At 43.8% G+C, this 26,912-nt stretch overlaps 1 protein-coding gene across 2 annotated transcripts in view; it reads right to left on the minus strand.

The window, feature by feature from the left end:
• Window positions 1-7,908: 7,908 nt before the first annotated feature.
• The window catches only part of COLQ (collagen like tail subunit of asymmetric acetylcholinesterase), a 41,905-nt gene continuing 22,901 nt past the window's right edge, over window positions 7,909-26,912 (minus strand). For both annotated transcript variants that reach the window (XM_038128799.1, XM_038128798.1), the window contains 10 exons: window positions 26,152-26,178; window positions 25,486-25,530; window positions 24,718-24,753; window positions 23,746-23,826; window positions 20,428-20,524; window positions 18,650-18,789; window positions 15,799-15,918; window positions 15,091-15,211; window positions 12,797-12,899; window positions 7,909-10,786 (listed from right to left, as the gene is read on the minus strand). In XM_038128799.1, the coding sequence (XP_037984727.1) occupies window positions 10,717-10,786; window positions 12,797-12,899; window positions 15,091-15,211; window positions 15,799-15,918; window positions 18,650-18,789; window positions 20,428-20,524; window positions 23,746-23,826; window positions 24,718-24,753; window positions 25,486-25,530; window positions 26,152-26,178 (840 nt within the window). In that variant the 3' untranslated portion in view covers window positions 7,909-10,716. The remainder of the gene's footprint in view (window positions 10,787-12,796; window positions 12,900-15,090; window positions 15,212-15,798; window positions 15,919-18,649; window positions 18,790-20,427; window positions 20,525-23,745; window positions 23,827-24,717; window positions 24,754-25,485; window positions 25,531-26,151; window positions 26,179-26,912) is intronic.

The following is a 26,912-nucleotide window of genomic DNA, read 5'->3' on the forward strand; positions in this document are numbered from 1 at the left end:
TCTGTTTAATGGTAACAACCAGCCAGAGAACTGGGCTGTGGCAGAGGCATTTTCTCAGCTACAGAAGAGCCCTTGCCTAACCAGCCTTGTTGCAGGAGTGGGATGGGGTGCACATAGCCCTTTGCAGCAGCCCTGCTCAGCCAGAGCTGCTGTCTGCCATGGGATACAGGAGATTCTGAACCCTTCTAATTGCAGTTGACCCTAGAGCATCATCCTTGCAAAGGCCAGGAGTTGTATTTGCTTCAGTGAGGGCTGAGCATGAGTCGTCAGTCCCCTCTGCAAACTGCCTCGTTCTCCTGAGCAGCCAAACACAGACCAGCAGCCCTGCATAGACATGTTCTGGTAGAAATCCCATGCACAAAAAGATACCTCCCATGCAAGTGTCACCTCACTGCGACTTCTACTGATTAGAAAAGTGAATCTGTTGCTGTTACAGCATCCCAGATGAACTGCGGAAAGAGCCCCAGCTTTGACAGTTTGTCATATGTGTTAGTAAAGGTCAGAGCATGTGATGCTGGCTGCTAAATTCCTGTCCCTGCAGGAATCTAGATCCATGGTTCAAAATAAGAAATTGGTGTGCTGAGCATGTAGGGTTTGTAGGAACACACAGGTGGTGCTATTAAAATGGGAATGTCGAAGAGGCCACATTAGATTCTGCAATAACAAAAATATCCTTAAATATTCTTTTTCCTTAGAGTTCATCTGTATGGATGAAAACTATGTTTTCTGATTTTAAGAGGGAAAGACAGTGCAAGCTTACAGCACCAAAGCTATGACCAATGCAACGAGGTAGAATGCAATCTTCAGTGGGCTGGTTTCCTTTTAGCCTGCCTGGAAACCCTGCCTCCTCTGCGGGCAGCATGGGGCTGGCATACAGTTTTGCTGACCTCTAGGAAACAAAAAGTTATTGAAATGCACAATATGGGACCATAACTCAGCACTGCAGTAAAACCCGGAGTACAGGCTTTAAATATCAGTTTAATACATCAATGCAAAGTTGTTCCCTGAATTTTAGCCATGAAGAGAAAAGTTTTATCATTTGAGAACTGGTAGAGTAAGAATCAAGCACAAATACAAGGATTAAGAAGAGGAATTGCAGGAGATGCTGCAGTACACCAGACATTTCCAGACATTGGTGCAACCAAGCTAAGTGTCAGTCTGTCCATTTGAATGCTTTTGTCCAAGATGTCGCCATGTGTTTTTTCCTAATATTTCAATACATTGACCCAAATATATTTCTTAATGAACAGATATTCCACTCCTCCTGTGTCTAACACAGGTTTTAGATTTATTTCTTGTGTGTTGCAAAACAAAAACCTCAGCCTTAGAAAGTTTCCAGCTTCCCTGCCCTGCCCCTGTAGGGGGATGGTTCTTAGAGAAGCTGCACTGATGGCACTAGAGGCTCAACCCCCAAGTTTGGGGATTAGGGAAAAAGGCTTTTCCAGCTTTTGTTGTTTTCTGGCATTCCCCTAGCCTTCACTTTTTACCAGCCTATATTTCTTTGCTGGTGTCCTGGCTTGCAAGGTCTCAAAAAATTTCTCCAGGGTCTTTCATTGTTTACCCCTAACTAGGGAGGTGTCACCCTGAGTGCAGGAGTTCTGCCTGCAGCAGGAGGAGCTGAAGTTGGTGACGGAGCCTTCCAGAGTTGTCAGCAAGGAGCTTCACTAAGATGCTGCTTCCCCAGTGGGTGCTGGTGCCGGCCAGCAGCGTTTGGCTGCTTTCTCTGCCTGTACCGCCCTGCTTTCAGCAAGATGCACTGGTGTGTGGCCTGAGCAAAGCCCTACAGCAACGCCAAAGAGAGAACAGCTCCCTGTTTTCCTAAAATCCAACAGATGTGAGACTCCAAAATGCATTTTGCATCAATTTGTTTGTACCAGGGCTCCTGCTCCAGCTATGGCTTTCTGCCAAAATACCTTCCAATCAGTTTAGCATCTGTTTCCAGTGCTGGTATTGCCCGCTCATCTGTAGTCTTCAGAGATCAGACGTGCCTCACATAGTTTCCTATAGGTCACAGCTTTCCACTTGCTCAGCAGCTGGTACCCAACCTCTTCCTGCAGGCCGGAGGAGCTGGGCAGTGCTGCCTCTGCTGCGCTGCCCCCCCTTGCCCACCTCGCTCTCTCCCAGATGTGACATCGGATCTGTGGCCTCAGGCACTCGAGCCCAGTGCTCCGTGTAGCACGCAAGGGAGCAGCAGCTTTCCAGAACCAACCGAGCAGCTCTGCCCCGTGAGCAGACATGGCTGGGTGCAGCAGGATGCTGTGGATGTCTGTGAAACCTGCGCCCCTCCAAGCCCTGGGGCAGCTGGGAGAGGCTTTCTTGCCAAAAACCCCTCACCAGGAGCAAGGAGCCTGCTCTCCCTCACAGCTTCGTTCTGTGCCCCTGGCCGTGGTGTGAGGCGCTGACAGTTCTGCCTCAGCAGATGTGCCAGCCGGGCACAGGAACCTTCCTGCACGTGCTCCTCTCCTTGTCGGCATGTACTGAACGTCCCAGTCACTCAGTGGACCATGCCAGGACATTTCATTATTTATTTTCTTCAGTCCAGCTTACTAAATTCCCTTTCCTTCCCTATGAGTCTTTTAAGGGTCCATATTCTGTCACCTTCCATCTACAGTGCACTCTCAGAGTATAAATAGTCACTGTTACTTATCCCTCCCTCACATTTCATCAGTCACCTTCAGCAGGCTGCTCTCCCTGGGGCTCAATCCAGCCCCTGGGCAGAATCTGGGGAAAACCCTGGGCTATTTCAAAGCACTTGGACATGCTTCTTGTCAGCCAGCCCAGAAGTTTCTTCATATAGCACTTTGTTTACTTATGTAAGTCTTGTGTGGAGAGTTCATATATCCAGACTACGCTCCTTCTGAAATAGGACTCCCTCCTGTCCAAGCTGTTCCGCTTTGGATAAAGTAATTAAATATTAATTTACATTTACTTAACCCTATATCATCCAGCAATGTTCCCAGCCTGTGAGTATGTAGCTGTTATCCATCCAGGGAGAGGATTTATCTGTCCACGATCACATTTTTTTGTCTACCAACTATCTCAAATGGAGCTCTCGTTTCTTTTCTACTGATGGAGATGTCTAAGAGCACATAAAACCAGGGTATTCCTACACCAATAGAACTTTTCTAAAAGAACTATTTGTTATCACCTTTTTATTAAAAGAGAAAGAGACAAAAAAAATGGGGAGGGAGGGAGGGAGGGAGGGAGTCTTGCCTTAAAGAGGTTTCTTACGGGCTTCAAAGTTTGGTGGAACCAAGGCAGGGCCTGGAAAGCTCTGTCAATATCCCTAAATAAATATAGGACATTAACCACATTGGTAAATCACAGCTGATAGGCTGTGTCCCTCAGCCCCAGTTGAGCCACAAGTGTTGAGGTTTTTGGAGGGAACTCCTTCCAATCCCAAACCCTGATGCAATTCATCTGCTGTGGTTACAGCAGAAGTTAAGAAGCCATCAGCCTTCACATAAAGATGTGCTCTCCAAGCAGACCACACTGCCGGGAAATGTGGATGTGAGTGTTGCAAGCAGAGAGGAACCAGACCCACCGGGCATCACCCCCACCGTGCTGCAGAAAACCCCCTACGGCCTTTTGGGGGCTTTGGCAGGAAGCTTTAGCTCTCTGTACCCTGCAGCTGGAGCCCTGCCATCCTCAGGACTGCAAAATGCTGGTAGAGAGAGCAGGGGAGTCCCCGTGCAAATGGCCTGACAGATACTCGATTGCTGAATGCAGGAGGAATAAACACATTATTTGCATGTCCTTAGGGCTCTCTTCTTCTTTGCCAGTACCCAGTACAAACTCTCTGATATCAAGCTATTTATTCCGTTTATTCCATAGGCAGTTTAATCATCCCTGCCACGTGGTTACTCCCTGACAAACCTACAGGACATAATTGCTCATCAAATAATGTGATGGTGTGGAGCAGAGGACAAACATTTGCCATCTTGAAGTTAGCGTAACAGCTCAGTCTCAGGCAGCATAAGACAGAGCTTGCTGACCCCTGGCAGCAACAGGTACAGCTCTCAGAGCTTTATTTAGAAGCTGTAATCCTGCAGCCTTTCACACCAGATAATGTCTTGCTCAAAAAGTTCTGGCACAGAGCGAGCCTCTCTGCCCTTCCCTGTGCCCACTGATGCCAGCAAGGCTGCCAGCTTTTCCCACTGGTCCCATGCTTCTGCTTTGGGGCTGTGTTGGGTTTGACAGCCAACCTCTGCTCAAATGACACAAAACAGTCACTACAGCCACCACGTGGTTTATGATGGTTTATCTGAACCTACTGGGGCATCACAGTTTACACCCAGCATTTCATTGTATTTGACAACCAGTCCCCCTGTAGATCCCGGCCCATAATATACACACTTCAACCAGTCAGTTCTGTACAGTTCAGTTGCCTGAACTATTCTGTTTCTCACCTCTCATCAGTCATCCTCCCCTTTAAATCTGCTAACAACTCAAAACCTGAGCAGTCCTCGATGTTCTCTTTCTTGGCACATCCTGTCCTCAGAGCAGTAATAGTGCCAGGCAGGTAAAATGTCAAAGCCAGCGGAAATGTGTAAAAGAAATTTACGTTGCTGTGAAGCATCAGGGTTGCCAGGCTCCTCGATATCCCCATTTGTCCATCATATAACCTCTGAGAGGAAGGCATGGGAAGCACCAAACATAACCTGTCCCAAATGTCTGACTGGCTCAGCACAGCCTCTCCCAACTCACACACGATGAGTTTCATGGGGCTAACTGAAATGAGCAATGCAGGGAGCACTGGTAGCTCTTCTCTTCCAAACAAAATTAGTCACTAAAGATTTTCTGGGATCCCACAAAGGGTTCAGGGAACAGATGGGGTTCTTGAGTGGTTCTCTCCTTGCTCCACCAAATTGGGGGTGCTCTGGTTGGGAGGGCAAAGGAAAGTAAGTGTTACATGCCTGCATTTCCACGGTGTAAGTCAGCACTCCAAGGTGGCTCACTGGGAAATTCCACTGCGTGTCTCTTCCTCCCTGGAGGGTGACAGTGAATAATCATCAACACCCACTCCCCTGTTTACCCTACAGAGGATGCTACAGACCCTGACAGGGCTCTGACTGCACTTCAAGATGAATTCTGAAATCTTCCTCCACACCTGGCACAAGGGTCAAAGACACCTTGCTATGGTCTCGAATTTAATGCTGATGTCAGTTTATTCCCTCATTGAATGGTGACACTTTAGACTGGTTGAGAGAGGGTGATCAGTTGCCAAGTTGCTAAATATACTAAACATGCTGCTGTGTGAGTAGGTTCATGTTACCTCCTCTTCCTCCTGGCTGATTTATTGTGCCATTAACTCAGATTCCTGCTCTGTCGAACGTCTGTGTTTGTGTTATCACAGACCAGCCAGGCAGGCTCCCAGCTGCACCTGCAGAACAGCTCAGGGAGTGCTTTGTCCTTCCCAGTGTCCTGCAGGACGTAGCACCAGCAGCATTAGCCCTGGGGACAGCACTGCAGGCAACTATTCCTGAAGAACATGAGATGCTCTGGTGCACATGTGGCAGCATGAGGCCCCTTCCCAGCTCAGCCACACTGGCCAGAGTGGCTCCTGCTCCATGAAATGTCCTGCTGCATCCCTTGGCTTTGCTGTCAGTGGCTTTGAGGGGTTCAGCTGCATCATTCTCCTTCCCACTCCTTCCCAAAGAAAATCCTGGGCAGCACTCCATGCAGGAGGGCCACTTGCTCAGTAGTGTGTGGGAAGGCTGCAGCAAAATATGTCTGTTTAAACCATCTCTGTCACTGGAGAAGATGATACATCCAAACTGGACCCTCCCTCAGATGCTCGGGGAGACTGTCAGAGTGACTCAAAAGCTGTAAAAGGCCAGGGCTATAACTCAGTCCCTTTTAAGTGCCAAGATTTTGTCAGGGATGGAGAGAGGGAAGTAGCCACTAATGTAATTTCCATCAGGAGTACACTCCTCTAATATAATTTGGCCTGGCCATCTTTTCAAATGCAGCCTCCCCTGGCTGGGCTGGTTCAGAGCCATCCTCCTAAATGCCCCAGTAATTACTGATGCAATGAAAGCATGTGCCCAGCCTTTGCTCTGGCTGTTTTATCTCTGGAGTGACACCAGCTTTCTGCATAAAGCACATTGCTGGGCATGTAATTGGAGGTATTAATATTGAGGGGAGTTTTCACTGACTATGTTCATTAAAGACACAAATGGCTCCTTTGCTTAGGCTTTGTTCCTTTTCTCTCTTTGGTTAGGACCTGATGGTGCTCTAATGGTCTACAAGTTGTATGGTCTCTTAGCAGATTAATAAACATCAGTTACTCTGATCCAAATTCCTGATCTAAATTTTGCATTCACCTGTTGTCTGTCCTTTTGCCAGTGCCTCATGCTGCCTGTAGCAGAGTTCAATAGCCCATTATCTGTGCTTTCCTTGCAAGGGAATGGTTTCCTGGGAAGGGACCCTTGCTTTGCCATTTCCATCTCCTTAGGCAAAAGCTACCAGAGAAAGAGCTTGAAAGTCTTTTAGAAGGTGCTCTCATTGCCTCACCTTTTGTCAATTAAAATGTCATTTTTCCAACAGCTCTGTAAATATCTCCTTGCAGCTTTGTGCATGATAGACTTAAATACCAGCAAAGAACCACAGTACAGCACTGATTTCCTTCTCTTGGGTTTATTTTGGTCATTTTAAAAAATACATCTCCTGATTGTATGTGGCAGCCAAGTGTATTGAACTGTCCCCAGTGCAGCTAATTGGGGACTTACGACTGTTATTCCTCATAAACAGCTGGTGCTCAAGGACTGTTCTGGGAGACCCACGGTTTAAGGATAACCATCAATCCCCTCTCTCCTTGTACAAACGGGTGGGGCTGAAGTGGGAAGTGCATCCTCCAATTTTTAGAAGGTAAGGAGCATGACCAAGGGGCTTTGCTGTGACATATGGCAGGGCTGTCACAAGCAGAAGATGTTAGAAAAGGGATGGTGTGAGAGACTGAAAGAGAAGCTGATGAAACCCAGCAGAGCAGCAAGGGCATTGCAGAGTTTTCAGGAGGCTACAAAGGATATGAACTTCGGTGTCTTCAGAGGAAATAAGAAGAAAGAAGGAGATGAGGTGCATGGCCAGATTTATGGGCAAGGACAGACCTGACAGCTATGATTTTGAACAATTTGAAGGGAAGGGAGAAATGACCTAGGCATTTGGGTGCCAGAGAGGTGAGTGTCAAGAAGCTGAGTTTTTAAAAAGGTCAGGCAGAAAATAGACTCACTTATTCTCTGTCTGTTAATACACTTCCTTTTCTCCTGGGGACGGGAAGGACTGCCCTTCTCTGGAACTCCCTGTTATACACAAAAGCCTTGGGACAACTCCCAGTTGCAGACTCCCAGTCTGCAAGGCAGGACCCTCTTCTGGAAGCAGGCTGGACCCTCTCCCCAAAAGTTCCATTTTCCAGGAGTGTCCAAATCCCAGGTGCCAACATCACCGTTCCCATTGTCCATCAGCATCTGAGGCTGCTGCTTTCTGTTTCACAGCCATCAGCTCAGCCTCTGATACAGAGTTACAAAGCAGCCAGCAAGTACATTATCAGGTAGCAGGAGGAGATAATCACCCAAACCACGGCCCAAAGCCTTATTAAAACCAAGTACGTTACAGATTCCAATCAGAAATCAGTGGAAGTGGAGCTGTTCTGCCCGTGGTGTGTTGCAGGGGTCAGTTTGGGATGAGGCAGTGGCAAGCCCAGGAGCAGGGATGCACAGTCACACTCCCAGGCTGTGTGCACGTCACTGTGCCCACACAGAACTGGATCCCACTGCAGGCAGGGAGAGGCAGCAGGCATGGGAAAAGAGGTGTTTTTTCCCTCCCCAGCATCTTAAACTAGGTAATTATATTTAAAAACTATGCTGTTAAACCCAAAATTAAATAAGTGAAAGTAAGGACGTAGGGGAACTAAGGTAGCATGGTTTATTGGCATGAGCTGCTAATATATGCAGTAGGCAATTACATATATTTAACCATATATTAAGTGCAAGCCAGATTTTTTTTGTATACATTAATACAGTGCATGGCATAACGCTTTGTACTTGCCTAGAGTTGCATACTAATCATTAGTAAAACTCTCCCATGAGTGTATGCTGCCACAAAAGTCCAATGAACTCAAATATTCCAATTAACATTTGAACCAGTCTTGGCACAATGTTTTAAGTTCCCAAACTCTGAGAAGGAGGGAAGACAATTTGCAGCAGACCAGGCATCGCTCAGCTGAAGAATACCCAATTGATGATAAATCAGGTGGGTCAGTAATGAGAGCAAAGGATTTCTTTTGCAGCATTTTAAGTCATGTATACTTTACACCTCCCCAGGTGTCTTCCTCATGCTTTATCTTCTGAGGAGAACTAGACAGTAATGGTAGTATGAAACTTCTTTGTTGTTTTCTTATATTTTACATTGCTTTGTCCATTTAAAATCCATGCTGAGCAAGTGTTCCCAGACTGACCAGGCTGATAGGCCCCTTTCTGAACATGAGCAGCACAGTAGTTTTACCTGGGTGACCACATCTCCTCTTTACGTTTTCTATGACCCATGCACGTAGCTTTGTTATTTCAATGTCCTTTGGAGGTAGGAGCTTTTAATGAAAAATGATCCAAACTAAAAACTGAAGGTGAAAGGCCACTGGAATTACCAACTTGTCAGAGACTCCAGTCTTTTGAGGGGTTGAGATGAACTCCTTGGAGAAGGTGAGTAGTTCAGATGGAGTGTCTCCACCCCAGGATGGTAACACCAGCAGATTCTGCCAGAGGTTCACCCAGAGGGATGGCCAGCAGGAAATGCTGCTGGCAGTGTGTTTGTCCTTGAGAGCCTCCCAACAACCAGAACCTGCTCCTCATGGTGTGATGCTGCTGGAACTCGCTGCTTGCACTAGCATAGGAAACTTGAAAGGCAGCTGTACTAGTGCCCAGATTTCCAGAGATTGTGGCAATTTTCTTGTCCCAGTACTTCCTGGACCTTTTATTAAGACCTCAGTTAAGAAAGAAAAAAAAAAAAAATTGAACCATTGAACTGGGCTACAAATGCTGGTGACTTGGCTTCATAGCAACATAAATAGCCCAGGTAAGTGATAATCATGAAGAGTACACAAATTTTCTTTCTTTTTATGTTGCTAATTGGTGATTTCCAACATCACTTTATACATGCATAGTTAAAGTCTTCTAGGCAGGCGGTAAAAGTTGCATGTGTTTCTTGATTGCTTTAATGCATTATCATTGTAACACAACATCCACCTTTATTTAACCTCTACAGAAGTGCCAGTCTCAGTGCAGCTGTTGCAGTGCTGTCGCTGGCACAGATAACTCACACATTTCACACAGCCCTGTACAACATTTACCACAAAGCAGGAAAGAGTGGCTTGTATGAAAATAATGCCTAGTTTTAAGGCTTTTAGTCCTGAATTCTGCACATTCTTGGTTTCTTTTTCTGTCGTAGACTCTTTTTCATGTAACATTTCATATGTTTTCCATGTGAAATTTGCTCTTTACTACTTGCTAATAAATAAGTATATAATTACCCTGACTCCAACCAGAGCTGATATAGTTGAGAGACCTTACCAAAAAACAAAATCCCACATGTACATTGCACAGCATGACCGAGCATCCATGAACGCGCTACTCCGCAGCCTGATTTACGGTGATACAAATTGAGCACACACACTGGGGCACACGGTGGCAGAAACAGCCAGGGGCAGAGGGGGAGGGAGCACAGGGGATAACTGGGAATTAAATGATGATGGTTGAGTGGACAAGGGGTTGCAAATGCAAAGACCTTCCAGTGTGGACACCAGAGAGAAGACAATGTGTACATGGCCGTGGTTTCGGGCAGGGAACTGATGCTGTCCCAGCCCCTGGGGTCAGGCAGAGCCCAGCCAGCTCAGCACAGAGGAGAAAAATACAGAAATATGTTCCTTCTTTATCTTTCCTCCTTGTCTGATTTTCTCCTGGGAGAGAACTTCTTGGCTATTTCACAGTTTATTTGTCCAGTTTTTCCTTTTGTGGTGTGTTTTGCTGGCCTCCTGCTTGTAGTCACTGCTTGTAGTGCACAGACACACACAGACAACGCCTTCGCCTGAAGGTGATGTTAACCAGCTTATTTGACTGATTCGCTGATTCTGAAAGAACTTTGAACTCCTTTGACCAATGAAGGAGCATCGGTAACCTTAGAGTTGCTGGAGTCATCTCTAGTGGATACAACACTTGCTAAGTTCACATTGTAACAAAAGAGAAAGTCCCTCTAAACACCGCATCCAAGATATGCTTTGTGTTTATGCAGAGAAGGGTTAAAGGGTAAATCTTCAGGGTAAATCTCTCCCTGAAGAGATTACATTTGGGTTTAACAGTGCTAAGTCGAGGTAACTGTTACATAACATTCCTGGTTAATGAAACTCAGCTTCCAGTAGTTTAATGTTGCTTTTGCGATGGAGAGCGAGTTGCCATCCGCAGCCGCATGGAAGTCTCACTGGTATACACAGCTTGACATTTATTTCTCTATTAAGACAGGATGCAGTGGTCCTATTTTCCCCTATCTGACAAATTTATATATATTAAAAAAAAATCTCAGAATGGCCATCAGCAGCATGATGTGTCTTTGTTTGTTTTCCCAGAGGTGGGCTGGGTTATTTTTTTTTTGTCCCAGTCCTTCTTGGATAGGTGATAGTGTAGCACCTAGCACCCCCTAGGCGTGGGATGCTCCCCACCTCTGCTCCCCTCATGTGAAGTATCGACACTGTGTGGAGTCAATGTAGCAGTAAGAAGTGCAGCGCAATTTCCCGTAAGACCTGGAATGAAAGAGAATATCTCAGTTCCAAAGCACGGTATGGTTCACTTACGTGGCTCCTGGATGAAAGTCTCTGTAGGAGTGAAGAACATCAGAATATGCATATGCAGCAGCATATGGGAAACAAAATAGGAGGGCAATTTTCATCAGTGCTCGACTGTGTTCTCCTCTGTCAGCAAAACAGGCGTCCAGGAGAAACTATGAGTGGAGACTTAACTCCCAGTAATGTCAATTGAAAAAAAATAAAATCCCTGTTGGCATCAGGACTGGAGCATTTCATGGGGGTGGATGCAAAAGGCCCTGGCGCTCACCCACGGGAGCTGTGGAATAAAATATCTGAGGCTCTGAGTTAAGTGTTTTTCCAGTTACTCCCAATAGCTTCAGCAGGCATGACTGTGCCTGTCCTTTAACTTCTTCTTCATGTACTTGAAATAATGAGAGTGACACATTCCCACATTAGAAATAATTTCTAAAAGAGTGAATTGAAGAGTCCTTGTAAAATAAGGAAAACCAGAGATTTTGTCTTTCTACTGACTTAAACTGAGCAGTGACTCTACCTACTGAAGACCTGACTAGAATTGTTAATAAGAATTTAAATGAGTTTTTATTGCTGGAATGTCTAAGTGAATAACCCATCCACAACATCAAGCTATGGACTAAGCAGCTTTAAAACTGTGTCCTAGGATAACCCACATTCTCAGACTGACATAAAATCTGAAGAGAAGGTGTGTGAAACAGGAGGAGGGATCTGTGGGCTGGAAAGAGTAAAAAATGGGAAAATCATTTGCAGCAGAGCTCTTGGAGGAAAGGTTACTTCGGGGTAAAACTCCCATGGGAGTGCCATACTCACGTACTCAGCCCACTTTCTCATGATTCACAGCTTTTTCTTTAGTTTGGCAGATAATTTGCAGACTACACACAAAAATAAAAGATCTCAGTTGCTCTTCAACAACTTGAATATACAAGCAAAGTTAAATTTATAAAGTTTTCCTCAAGCTTTTGTGGTGCTATGTTGGGCACCAAATTTCAGACTCTTAGAAGGGAATAGTTTTCACAGTAGAGAACAACTCCTCGCTGTCTGAAGATAAGGTCTTTGTAAAATGTTTCAGTTTTGTCAGGTTGACTGGTCTGGATTTTAGTAATCTCTTACACCAAAAGTGCTCCAACAATTACAGTGGAAGGATTAGCACAGCACTAGATTTACAAAGACATCCTGTGGTTTCTTATTCCTGTCAATTAGCACATTATTGTTCCCTGAATAATGAGAGCTCTGCACATAATTTAATTTGCAAATTAAATGTTTCCTGTTAGCCAGTAACAATACCTGACAGCTAAATAGAGGTGCTGCTGTTGGAGGCAAAACGCTGACCAGAGAAAGCTGCCTAAAGGAAGGCACAGAAAGCAAGTCAACAGTAAGCAGATGTTTTAAATGAAGGACTTTTCCACACAGATGCAGCATGGCTTTGCATCTGCTGGTGAATGAATTTCCTGCACTTTGAAAAAGCTGACAGATGACTGCTTGATTCAAAGCAAATACACCCCCACAGTACCCATTAATAGGAAGGGCAGCAAGAGGTTGGTACAAGCCTGTGGTTTGGATGTTGTGGGTTTTTTTTTTTTCTTTCAGTGTGATCATCTTGTCATGGTCTTTCCTACTTTTCTTATGTTATGGCTGGACATCAATGTGACCAGATAAGGAAATCTTGGCAAGAAATGGGCAAACATAGGTTTATGTGACCTTCATTTGTTTTGTACAGTAAGAGGCATCTACTTCTTACTGTGAAAAAAAGATTTAGCCCTTAAAGTCAATGATTTGCAGAAGTAATTTGGCAGACTCTTTCTTCCCTGCTACTTGCAGTGGTCCCAGGGGAAAAAGGTTTGAGTGGGTGAAACTCCTCAGTTTTAAAGCTGAAAAATAGAAAAAAGAAAGGAAAAAACACACGCAAAACCCCCCTCCATAAACAAACCAAAAAACCCCACCAAACCGAAGTGAAGACCTCCTCTTACATACCCAGGAAGGTATGTTCTACATGTCAAGTATCCAAAATCCATCCCATCACAGTCTTCAACCCCCTCATGCTTGTAGCCATCTCCGCAGTAAGCACGGCGGCACCCTAGTGAAAAATAAAGAAATAAATACCTTCCAGGCACTTCACATGTAAAACAAACAGGTGAAGTAACTGGAACTAGCTTTTCAAGGGTTAAGTATAAAGCTAGATATTTTGGGGGAGGCATTCTGTAAGGACTGTCTTAGGAGGAGCAGTACTCTTCACACAAAGAATGTACTTTTTTAGGCTAATTTCAGTGATGAAGACAAATGGATAAATACTACTAATAATTACTACAGAATCACTAATTACAACAGCACTTATTCGAAACCTATTATTGCCATAGATAATTACTACCAAAACAAGTTAAGAGAAACATAAAAAACAGTTAACATAAATGATTCAGGGAAGTCACAATCTCAAAAAAATAATCTTAGGTGGTTTGAAATTCCCAACCTAGACCTTTACCCAATTCTGTTCAATATCTCTGTTTGTCTGCATATGAGTTTCCACATATGAACAGAATTATGCAGCCTGTCTATAAAGAAATAAAATATGTAAGGGTTGCCAAAACCATGTTTTTCTCACTGCTGACTCCTACTGACTTGAGCGTGAGTGGGATTTGTCACATTTTTTCATGGTGACTGACATGTAGGCTGCAGTAATTTGTGGGTTTGTTTGCCATTTTAGCAATTGGACTTTGATTTCGATATCTTCAGCATATTGAGAATGACTTTCTAACATGAACAAATTAATTTAGTTAAAATCTCTTTGACATCTTCTGGGAGAATCCATTGGTGTTAAGCAAAGGATTAAGCAGACACTCAGGAACAGTGAGTTTTTAAGAGGCTAAAGTGGGTTATTTACAAATAGAAATTATTCATTAATTGCACCAAGGATGTGTTTGTCAGAAACCGATGCTGCTAAGACCAGCAAGCCTTTTTTACAATAAAATCCCTTTAACATTCGGTTAGCCTTTTCCTTCTGGTTCAGTTACAGGAGAAGAATGACGACAGTGTGCTCATTTCCAAATAACTCAATGATGGGTCGCATCATTGTGATGTGTCAGAGATCTGTGTACTGCAAGGCCTCCACTGAGGATTTGCCCAATGCATAGCAGAGAGAACATGATGTGCCCTCAGACACAGAGTGCACAATTTTGCAGGCACTGGAACTAATGAACACTATCTTGCCGCACGGTTGTTCCCCACGGCTGATTGCAAATTCTATTTTAATCGTTTTCTCATGTCTGGAAACAGGAGAGATGTTGTCTGCTGCCTCTCTGAAGTACTCTGCAGTCAGGCAAGCTTAGCAGGGCTTTTATTCATTTGTCTCCCTAGACCTGTTGAGATGGAATTGCCTTTGAAATCTCTTCCTTGTTGTCATCGAGAAGTTGGCTGGGATTCCTAAGTCGTAAGGGGAAGGGTGGTGGTGGGCAGGTGGATGGAGAAACTTGCATCAGGCATGGCTGCACACCCCATTTTCAAAGTCAGTGAGTGAGATATAATGGAAAAATTGCATCTTTCAGTGTTGGGTGATACTGCTCTGAAACGTGAAGAAGCATCCCTTTGCTGGGAACAACAGAGCACCAAACCTACTATGTGGAGATGGTGTAGGGCTGTGCTCTGGGGAAGGATTCAAGATGTAAAAGTAACTGAGAGGGGGAAGTGAAGGTTACCACAGCTGCTCAAATGCTTATGTGCTCTTTGCTATCCACAATCAGCAAAATGGAAGGAAGATGGAGTAGACATGAATTAAATGTTATGTAAACCTGATAGTGAAGGTAGTGGGCTGACACTTTTCCCTATGCAAGTGAATAACAAAATCCAAAGTGGTGTTTCTGGACTCAGGATCTATTTTATTGTAAGAAACAGTGTCTATCCCAAGGGCTTCAGTGTCTATCCCATGGGCTGTGCTGCGCTGCAAAGGTGTGCTACAGCTTTTAGAGAGAGCTGGCAGCCCCCAGGAAAGATGTGTGTGTAAACCAGCTGCTGGATGACCCCCGAAATGCAGTGTCTCTGACTCAGCAAGGAAGCAGAGAAGTGCTGTTGTCACCTCTGTCCTGTGCTGGTGTGTGCCACCAACATTCATGGAAGCCTCCGTTTTCACCCTGTGGCCATCATGCCTCCCTTTCCCCAGGCCTGCACTTGATCCACAAACCACACAAGCTCTCCCACACACAAGCTGTGTACCTTGTGGTACAACTAATGCACCTTCCCTGGCAGGAAGAAGCCCCTCCTGCCGTGCTGTAACTTACTTATGCAGTCATCAGTCACAACCGCATTGCCGTCGTCGCACTCCTCCCCGTCCTGCACGATGCCATCTCCACAGGTACCCCCCTCCTCGAAGCGATAATCCACAGGGTACAAAGGGGTGAGCTGACCAGGCAAACACACAGTGGTTACTCAACCAGACCAGCAGCAGCCTGGGTAGCAAGCAGAGGAGAAGGGCTCTGGGGTGCAGGTCCCACAACCAGGTTTTTATGTCTTGTTATTTGTTGGTCAGAGGGATTATACAGGGTCTGAGCCAAAGTCCAGTAAACACAAGAAGGATCCTGTGCTAATTTCAGCAGGACTCAGCTCCTTGAAGCAATAAGGAAATATGTGAGTTTGGTTTGCAGGGTTTTAGTTCCGCAACTCTGTACCATAGTGAGTTTTGCCTTATTTTGTATTAATAAAAACTCTTTTTACCACTATAATTCCCTGAACTCTGCTCCAGTTTGTTCACCAGTGGTTCACAGGGAGGTTAGCAAAACCTGCAACACTGCTGAGTTAATTCCTCAGTAATTAAGACTCCTGTGAATAAAATTCACAGTGTTATGTACAGTTGTGGCAGTGCTCAAAAAGTAGCTTTTCCCCATTTGTTTAAGTGATTCTATATGACACCTCAAGTACAGAAGGACGTTCTGTATTTCAAAATGAAACATACACTCACGGGTTTTCTGAGACCACAGTCATATTTTCACCTGGACTGGGAGCCATCCAAAGGTATCCTTAAAATACAAAGATCTCTGATCTCTTCTAAACGCTAATGCGTTTTCGGTGTTTAACCGGTCCAATTCTTCTTGATTATTCACCACAAAAATCTGGGGCACACAAAAAGAGGTGATTGGTAACCTTCTCAAGATGATCTTTGGATTATCACAGAATCTAGTTTGGCATACGTTTCTTCAAATAGGTAAATAATAAACAGGGAAATGGTTCAGTTGTTTTCAGAAAGAGAGGTGGTGAGAACCTACACCCATGGAAAGAATGGCACTCCCTGGGTCCCTATTTTGAAATGCACATCCTCAAGTAAAAAACATACAAATATTGGTGCACAATCACTGCTGAGAAGAACTTTCTGATGCTCAAATGGTTTGATGCTGAAGCAATTGCAAAAGCCAAATGGGCATAAGTGTTTTTGTGGACTGACTATAACTTTTTTAGGCATGTTCGTGGCTACAAAATAAATAATGTGTGGCTCAATACAACCTTCATTTAACTTTTACCTCTTTGTGCTTTCTTTAGATTTAATTTGCACTAAAATGCATATTTCTTTATATGCATATACTATGGTCTAAAGCCAAGTCTTCAATTACACTGAAAAAAAAAGTAGTTCAAAATGGAAAAAATTAGGACAAGCTGCTCTCTTACCCATTTCTTTAATGTCTCAGTCACTGAAATTGGATGTAAAAAGCATTAGGAAATAATCTCTTCCTTCAGCAGCTTAATCAATTTAATTTTTGTAAGATTCAAGCCATTTTTAAATTAAGAAAAAGCAAATGGAGTGCTTCTGGGCAAAATAGATTTGGGTCTGAGTCTGATTCTCACCAGCATAAACAAAATTGGTTCTTTTAAAAACAAGTTACTTTGAAATTTTTACATAGCAGAACATTCCCATAACCCTGGACAAAGGCCAATTTCATCAAAGAAGCATTGAATAAAAATGCCTTCAGCTTGAATGAAATGAAGCAACGGAATAGGAAGCCAGCAGAGAACTGATTCTGTGATTGTGTTCAGTAGCTCAGAGCCCAGTCCCAGAGCTCCAATTTCTTTTGAAATCAATGACAAAACTATGCTGTCTCAAAGCATTACAGATATCAGCCTTTAAAATTGTACAAAATTTTAAAAATGGAATGAATCTAAGCTAGTGTCAGAAAAAAGAGCACTTTGTTTCCCAGCCTCTGCCCTCCTCTGGAGGAGCTGCTGCGTGCATGGGTGATGGTACTGAGGTTGTGCTGCTTTGGCAAACCACAGGGCCAGGGCACAGAGCACCATCTCTGGGTCTTTTCCATGTGCAGCTATAGAGCCCTGACAAGAGCTTTCAAGTGGCCCAAGACAGGCTTCAAAGCTGCTGCATGGGGATCTGGACAGAATAAGCAGTAGTGATGTTTAAGCTCTAGTTTAAGTGCTCTTTACACTGGAAGGAGTAAATGGGGTGGGCAGGAGAACAGGGAATGCTGCTCTGAAAGCGCCTCATTTCCAGAGCTAAGCCTTGCCTTTTTGCCTTCACACATTCCTGGCAACAGAATGGCACCTGGGGGCTCATAGTGACAGTGTATGGTATTTTAGATACTTACACTCTCATTACTGTCTTTTAAGATCTATCACAATCATTACTATCTTTTAAGATAGGAAACTGTGCCTGATGGAGAAGGAGGGTAGCAAGACCTATACATTGCATTGAGAGCCTTGAAGTTTTTCTGTGAGTTCTCCAGGCTGCAAAGTACATGATGGGGTTTTTTGCACGCCCTGTGGTGTGATATGCACCTTCATTTCAGCACATTCACCTCTCACCATTATGTTTTCAAAAACAACAGGAGGGTTCTTTCTAATGCAACACAGCCAGGGCTGAGTGAGCAGCTGGCACAGCTGACAAGACTTGAAACACTCTGGTGCAAAAGGCTGAGCTCAATGACCCAGTTTAACGGTGCTGTGAGTGCGTCCCTTCCACACACTGTGACAGCTTTCTGACCCTGTGACAGTGGGCTTTAACAAAGCTAACTGCTGCTCACTGGCATTCAGGGACAACCAGACACCGCACCATTTCCACTAGCATGGGTGGAGTGGCTGAGCTCTGCTGGCACACAGCACCAAGGGAGGATCTTCATCACTGACTGAGTGCTGCACTGCACAGAATAATGAGGCAGGGCCCAGCAGAAGGAGAAGGACATAAACAGCAGTTACAAAGCCCAAAGAAATCCGTGATAAAAATTTACTAGGTCACATTTCACCAATGTCTTGTCCTTTAACGTATTCTGTCCAATTTGCTCATAAAAATGCTTTCAAGGCTAGAGATGGAAATCAGCCATATAATGTATATGTCTGCAGACTGGAGCCCAGACACCTGATTCTCACAGTTTGTGGAAACTCCTGTTATTGAGGGTCTGTGCTCTGGGAGAAAGCTCTATTGCACATGTGAAATGCTTGATCCTGATATTCAATTTTGAAATCACTGTCTCAAAAAAGTCCCGAACAAACAAGAAAGGTATGCTTACTTTACTGACCAATCTGAAATGTATTTTGATGTAATGAAATAAAAAGGACAGATTACATATGTACAGTAGTAGATGAAAGAGAGCATCCTTAGGCTTGAAAAACATGTGCTACCTTACTGATGTTTTGGAACAGCTGCATCTCAGCTCATCAATCACACAACAAGTTATGAGACTGAACTCTTTTGCACCTCTGGATCTCAGAGGTTTTGGGTACTAGAAAACACACATTGCCCGCACATATAGCTTCCTATTAAACAAAAATTATTAGTGAGTACAACACCTCTCATAATAAAAGCACTTCAGAACTGCTCACATACCCTCCCAGAAATCTGCTTACCGCAGGAACTTTTGGGTAGCTGTGTCCAAACACAGATTGCTCATATGATGGGTTACTCATCTGCTGTGGGGTTCTGCAGAGACATCTCCCTGGAGGCCCTGGAAGTCCTCTCTCTCCCTTTGGTCCTATTGCAAATTGCCCTAGGAAGCAGAGGACCATCGTGCCTTGTTACGAGGTTACTACACACCACACATACACACAGCCTTAGGGGAAAAAGTACAGGTCAGGTGGATATATGCATTTACCCAAGTTTTCAGACAGGCACATCTCCCACCAATTCCACTGGGAACCGAAGGGAGGCACTAATTCCAGTACTTCAGGAGAAAGATGTCAGTTTTTTACCACAGTCATATTATTTCAGATCACCTTCTGAATTTTTCTACCAGTTTTAGAGAGGAAGAGAGAGACCATTCGCTTAGAATAAATGTCAGCCTGTTTGAAGCTACAGAAATTCAGGAGAGGATGAACACACAGATCACTCTACAGCGCCTACACACCAAGTTCTGTAGAGACAGTCTCTGTATAAGCCCACAACAGATTGGACTTGTGCCTTTGTACAACCACTTGAGCAATGCTGTTTCACAGGCTTCTATACAGCAAAAACCCAACTAAAAAGACAGGAGATTTTTAATGTTTTAATTAAACATTAATAAAAAAATACTGCTTTTTGACTTTCAAACTTTGGCAAGGATGCACTGCTCTGCAGATTTAGATTAAGAGCCAATATGATCATACTGCAAGCAGTTGCATCATTACAGAAATGTCTTTCAGGATCAGAATTTATATTCTGGAGGAAAAAGATTAATAAATCTGACACATAAACTTTCTGTGGATGGAATAAAGCCTTGAAAAAGTAATCTCAAGGTCCTGGCTGCCTTCCCATCAGCATGGTGAAAATTCTGCCTTCTGAAAGCTTCCAGCTAATTTATTCAAGCAAAGATGCTTCTTAATGGGAGAGGTGAGATATATGAAGATTCTGAAGCTGTGCCCAGCTTCACAGATGTTCCATTTCCACACTACCACAAGAAGAGACCTCCTGTCTGCTAATGCAAGCAAGGGAAAGAAAAGGGAAAGCAAAATGGAAGGGGACATTGTGTGTTGTGAGTCATGTTGTCCTTCATGTCCGTGTTTGGACCCAGAAGCTGACCAGGGTTCATGCGCATGCACAGCTCTGAGGATGTACAGTTATGTTATTACAAGGTTTTTCTCATAATTTCTCCAACACACACAATTGCAGTGAGCATAGATCTCAAGCATTTAATTATATAGAGATTTTCTCCACTGCTTTCTTTTCCCCCTGACTCCTATCCCTTTCCATTCTCTTCCCTTCTTTCCTTAATGACACTGTAACTTGAATCTCGTCTGTTTTTCCCTTGCAGAGCTGCACAGGGTGAACATGTCCTGACTGATTAGAAATCACAGTTTTTCACTGTGAGCCAGGATATCTGGGGAAGCAGACCTTTGATGATGGAGATTACCTAGTCTCTCCAAGGCTGCCAGATGGCTTTTCATTGTCCCCATCTACAAAAATCCCCCAGGGACCACATAGGATTCAGTTTTGGTTTTATCTGAAACATCAGAAGCCATAAAGTAGGTTTTAAAGTAATGGACATGGATGGCATGACCTGCCTCCGGGAGAAATCCTCTCCTTGCCACGGATGGAGAAGCAAACAAAGCCCTGCAGCCCTTTGTGCAGAGGGGCCTATGTGTGCCTGATGAGTCAGGAGGGGCTGGGGAGCTGGCACACTCTTGGGGAGGTCACCTCATTTTTGGCTTACCCAGTCCTGACGGTCCAGGGGGGCCCGGCTGGCCAACAGGGCCAGGCCGACCAGGTGGGCCCATGACACCCGCCGGTCCAATGTCTCCCTTGAGCCCCTAGAAGAGAACCAACATCCATTTCTTGGATAAGCTATTAGTAACAAACAACCTCTTCCAGCCAGCCCTGCCTTCCCATTTAGGAAAGCCAGGACATATGCCAGAAGAAACGAGCTTCATGGACACCACCCCAGGGAACAGGGGTCTCTCTCCTACATAGAGACAAAAAGGCATGCCCAAAAAGGCATGCTCAGGCAGGACTTCTGCTCCCAAATGGGAATGGTCACGGGAATCTGTCCTGTGAGGAGTCAGCATTCACCCTGCTCTGACTTCAATCATTTGATAGCCTTTCTTTAAGGATGCCTTTTTAACCCCTGTAACTCTCTGGAAGTGAGTGACACCAAGAAAGAAAGGGGAAAATCACTGAGGAGTTTAGTCAAGGGCTTCCACAGTGACATTTCCCAGTCTTAGGGTGCAGCCTTTCAGCATCTCACTGATGACTTTGTGAGTGTGACACTCACACTATTTTCAGAATGTTTGAGGTGCCTGGATTCCTGTATCTCCTCAGCTTTCACCATGGGTATAGCTAGGATAACAAACCATCACAAGCCAAGCCTTGGCTTGGCCTTACATGTGCAGCTTAATGTTTAGCAACACCATGCTGAGAAATGGTGTCCCTCTGGCAGCAGTAACAAATGCTGCAAAATTACCTATGGGAGAGGGGGGAGAGGGGTCTACACACAGTTAACACACAATAGCTAATATTCTCAAAAATCAGCCCTAATTTGCCTCACGGGACCTTGTTTGTGCAGCCATACCCTAAGGCATTTGGAAGTTTCAGCCTAGAACTGTTTGGCACCTTCTCATTTTTTGCTCCTGAATTTAATACAGTGACACTTATTAAAAATAACTATATTTACCTTCCTGCTCATATACTCTCCAAGGCTTGGATTTCTCAGCTTTATATTTCAGAAGTGTATTACACAGCCTGAAGTCTAAATATCTGACTTGATTTTTATGTAACAGCAAACATTATTTAGCATAATAAAAATTATGTGCATTATGTAAGCTTTCTTTTAATGACAAAGGAGATTATTTCCTTGAAGATGGTGTATTTCCAGGTTAATGTACATTCAGAATCATACAATGAATGGTTGCATGCCTAGTTTAAGAGTAATAAAGCATATATATTAATATATGCTGAAATAATTGTTATATAATATGCTACATCCCATGGATACATTTGAATGTCACTTGCACCATTTCAGCAGAGGAAGGCTGATTTTGCCATGGCCTATAAAGAACTAATTGAATATTTGCTTTGTTTAATCCTATTAGGTAAGCTCTGAGCCATAAAAGTATTTCAGGATTTATGTGAATGTCAGCGATGCTGATCTCTAATTACTTCTTACATTATGCAACACAGAGCTAGCAGACCAGGATTTTGTAGCCCCAAAGAAGACTGTGGGAAATCTCCTTCCCCCACACAATAGCAATTTGACAGAGGCAAGGTGGTGCCAGTCAGACGTGTACTGACTGAAAACAAGCTGGTTTTTGTGTCCCCTGCTTGGAGGGATGATTGCTTAATGCCCTCCTGCCTAGCATTGATGGATTAAATAATGATGGCAAGGGTTGATGTTCAATGGTTTTGCCTTGTTTATCCTTCACATGTGCCCACGGCATTGGGAGAAGCTTTTCCCATTGACAATATTTGTCTTCATGTCCTTTCTTTCAAAGTAGCATTACCTAAAGCCCTAAGTCATTCCTCTTTCTCAAGACTGAAACCCTAAACTTGTGTTTGCTTGGGGTCAGTTCCCAGGTTATAAAGCTTTGGGTGCTGTATCTCGGTCAGCTGTGTAAGGCTGTGCCTTGTGACTCCCAGCTCCTGGCCACGTTTCAGGAAGAGCCTGTCCCAGATGCAGGGAGACTTGAAGATGTCAGTGAGCTAATCAAGACATATCTGGAAATGGAAGTGGAAGTGACACCTGCTTAATTTAGCTGCTTTTATCTAGGCATGTCAGCTGGATCAAGAGACAGGAAACGGCCACATGCTGGTGGAAACTATCCTCTCAGCTGGACAAACAGCCAGACAACTACAGCCCTTAAAGGTGTCAGCCAGACCCACAGAGACTTAAAATGCCACTCCCCAGTTTTTTCAAAGGATTAGAAAAGAAGAAAGGAAATAGCAAGTTGACCAGTTACAGAGAGGGAAAGCCTTTTTCATGCTGAATCAATGCTAAGATTGCTCTCAGGGCACCAGAAAGAGGTTTGGGTACTGAGCCTTGCGACTGGAAACATCAATCTAGAGGCAGACTATAGGTCTTTTAATCACACTGATTGTTGTCTTAAATTATGACATGCTTATGTCACCACTTTTTCATTAAGCCACCGTGTAAGGTGACAAAAGGTCTAAGGTCAAATAAGGAATGCACGGTGTTCAAATTGATTTGCAGGCACTGCATCTTCTCTTGTCTTACGCTTCGGAAAGATATTCCACAGCACATAGGCAGGACAGATGAACTGGGTTTTCAAAAAAAAAAAAAAAAGCAAACCCCTCAAAACCAGCAAAGAGCGCACAACAGCTTTAAAACCTGACAAATCTAGGACAAAAAAATATTTCTTGTGTGTCATCTCTGAGACTTACATTGCTCATACCTCTCTTACTTGGGGGTCTATTACTTCCTCCCTAACACCCAACTCTTCTTTTTTCCCCACATTGGCTACTTTGTCATTTCAGATATTACCTGTTCTCATCAGCGCAACAGTGAAGCAGGGATGTGCCTCTCCTTGCCATGCTGGGCATAACAAGACTGCAAATAAACCACCTCCATCCAAGGCTCTACCACTGAAATGCTGTATTGGTGGAGTCAGTCTCCAATTTACACACAATTCCGAGTCTCTACAATTCAGCTGGAACTCTGAAATGTAGCTCTGCTAGCATAATTTTGAGCTCTCTAGCCGTCAGGTGGGGCTGAGACCATAGCTCTGTGTTGCTTAGGATTCAAAGGAAGACTTCAAAATCTGCTTGAATTGTATTAAATGAGTTCATTACCAATCCAGGATAAAAACAACTTTTCCCATGCTGCCTGGTCAGGGAGCTGAATTCTGCAAACAAGACTCCAGCCCTAAAGGCTTTAACTCCTGTGTAGCCTGTGCATGCCTGTGAGGTGTTCTAGGGCTTCTCTCCACTCCCTGAGCAACACAGTGCATGGTACAAGAGCTTGGACCACACAGTCACACAAATGCCACGAGTCACAGGAAGAAAAACATCATGGTCTTACTTGTTTGCCTCGTTTTCCAGGTCTTCCTATAGGTCCTCTGTGTCCTGGTACTCCAGACTGTCCCTTGGGGCCCATCTCTCCCTTGGTGGTTGCAGAGGGAAGGAAGAAAGAGTTGAGTACATGGTTTTACCTGCCTCGAGCAAGACAGCAGATACACATGGTTTTCATTCACGATTCCTCTAGATATGAGGCACTGCCAATGCTGGCACTGTTTCTTTCTTAGAAATCAAAAATTACTATAAAATAGTTTAAAACAAGCATAAAGTAAAAAGAAGCTCATACAATTTACCCACATACCCCTGAAAAATCCGTTCCTAAGGAAGAGGCCACATGAGATCAGAAACACATTTAGAGACTTGGAGAGGTCAAGGCTGGGAAAGCTCTCTGACCCCTTTGCAATATCTTGCTTTGCTGTTAAGATGCACGTGTGATGAAAATACTTAGGGAAAGGAGGGTAAATTCACTCATCTTCTCATCTTTCTAGAAGCAACTATTAATTCCTTTTCTAATTTCAGAGGCATGGTTTGATTATGCACTAAAATTATCCACCTTTAGGTTTTCCATAAGCCAGCAGCTGAATTTTGATTGTTTTTCAAGTACAGAATAATGATGACTTAAAAACTGGTCAGGGCTATCACTGCTATATACACTAGTGCCATTTTGTTTCAGAGTATCAAGAAGGAAATATTTACTAGTTTCAAGTGAATAAAACCTTAGCAATTGGGGCAGTTAAATAGGAGGAAAATTATAACTAAATAAATAATCTGGGGGGAAAAGAGAAAGCACCAAAGAGCCAAATCTGAGTTTTCTCTTAAGCTAAAAAGCCTAAAGAATTTGATCAAGTCCAGACAATGCTGCTCTCTGAGTCAAGCAAGACATTCAATGTCGTATGCCATCCAGGAAGTCCCTGAATCCACTCACTGAGCCTGTCTCAGCATTTAACACAACTCCCAACATATCATGCCCACTTACTTTTTGTCCCAGCATTCCAGGGAAGCCTATTTCTCCCTACAAAGTCAAAGGAGAAAAATAATCAGAAACTGTGTAGTGATCTTTGACAAAGCAGCACCTTCCTTGGAAGGAAAAAAACAAGTGCCATGTGTGGCTATCAGTAAAAAAACCCTGCACTGACTCAGCACTGCAGGTAATGCAGTGGGTGGAGATTTATAAGCACAACTTTACTATAAAGCTCCTTGTATGATGCCATTATTGATTGCTCTGGTGCCAGTTTCTGCTTCTCTGGCAAAATCATCCTGATTGTTCTCTTGTCTACAGGCAGCTCTGCTACCTGGATAAGTCCCAAAGCCTGCCTCTGGAAACGGCATTTCTCCATTTGCACCAAAAGCAGTTTACTTTTCCTTTCTTAGTCGAAGGAACCCCCAACCCCCAAATCTCTCCCCACCTTCCCCTCCTGGTATTATCACACGACCAGCTGAAAGCATTTTGGGGAGCTGCCGTGGTTCTGGGCTGCACAGCCCAGGAGGGGCTGGGGTGACCTCCAGGGGAATCCTCCTGTGAGCAGCATTAACCCCCTGGTTATTATTAACCCCCTGGGATCAACCCCCTCATTAACCCCCTGCGCACCGGGCTGGGGCACACGGACGTGGAGCTGCCCCACTGCCCTCCCAGCAGATGGGACCACTGCTTTCCCTCACCACTCCTGCCCTCCCTGGAAGATGCTTTCAGGCTCCTGTCAGATCCTCAGATGCACATTCACAGCCATCTGGAAAAGAAAATTACCGGGTCTCCTTTGACTCCTTTGTCACCTCTGTCACCTCTGGATCCCTGAAGAGAGATAACAGTAGAACAACAGGCAAATTACTACCATTTCATGAAGAGGCAAAAATATTTTTGCTATGCAATGCATTATTGAAGTCAACAGAATACAGTAATATCTCCAGAGTGAGGGATATGCTTCATTACTGATATCATAACAGAATTGATGCTAAGGACTGTAGGAAAAGGGAGTCATTCTCCCCAGATAATTACTTTAAATATATGCTTTCCTGGACATAATACTTTCAATTTTTTCCTCCCCAGTTGGCTTCTTTCCCCAGCTCAGGTCCCACTGTAAGATCCTAGAGTACGAAGTGTCTCAGTGCCTAAGCCTGTGCCACCTGACTAAATCAGACCAACAATTAAGGGTTATTTTACCCCTGCTGCAGATGAGGAACCTGTAGTGAGTTTTACTGTAGCAACTTCTTCATGAGGATACAGGGCGAAAAACTCACTTCTTCAGCACCCCAGCCCAAGCCACAAGACTGTGCTTCTTCTCAATACATGCTTTTACTTCTCAGTGGGACTTTTAGACTTCATCAAAATTCAACCCCCTTTCTAAAGCTGCATTTTTTAAAAAAAATGTGTTTCCAAATGTTAAATTATACATTATGCTGTTGTCACACTGACCTTTTCTCCTCTAGTTCCAGGAAAACCCTAAAGGGAATGATAGATATTTTAATGCTTCTCGCTTTCAAGATCACCCAAGAAGCCGGACTTTCAAACTTTGAAGTGAAGAAAAAGAACGAAGCACAAATAATTAATTGCATCAACACATAAAGGCAAATGAATATTTACAGCTCCTAAAATTGCACTGAAACAGAACTGTGAAATATGAATTAAAGGCAAGACAGCTCAGCCCAAAAGCCATTATGAAAAAGCCAGGTAAAGCCAGCAGCTTTGATTATGCTTTGAAATGGAAACAAGTGAAATAAATTGTAAGTGAGAGTAAATAAAGCATTAGAGGACACAATTAACAATCTAAAATAATTTTAACAATATCTTCCTCTTCTGTTTTGTTTGTTTGTTTTTTTTCCCCTGGAACATACTTAAGTTATACGTAAGTAATCGAGCGTGATCATTAACATAAAACTGAGTTTCTCTTGAAGAAACATAGAATAAACAAAGGTGTTCAGTTCTTCTTTCCAATCCTTTATTTGAATAAACTAATTGCATAATTTATTTCAAACGTCAGTACATATGCCTAGTTCTAGTAGGGGACCAAAATGATCTTCAGAGTCTTATGAGGCAGGTGGAAAGCACTGCAGACATGATTTAATGCTGCAGATATGCTTAAGAACTCCATTTTTCCAGTGGGATACAATTATATCTGAGCTTGCTTTTAAAATAAATTACAAAAATTTATACCAAAGCATTTTTATGAAAAGCAA

The sequence above is a fragment of the Motacilla alba genome, chromosome 2, assembly GCF_015832195.1.
Source record: "Motacilla alba alba isolate MOTALB_02 chromosome 2, Motacilla_alba_V1.0_pri, whole genome shotgun sequence".
Lineage (NCBI taxonomy): Eukaryota > Metazoa > Chordata > Aves > Passeriformes > Motacillidae > Motacilla > Motacilla alba.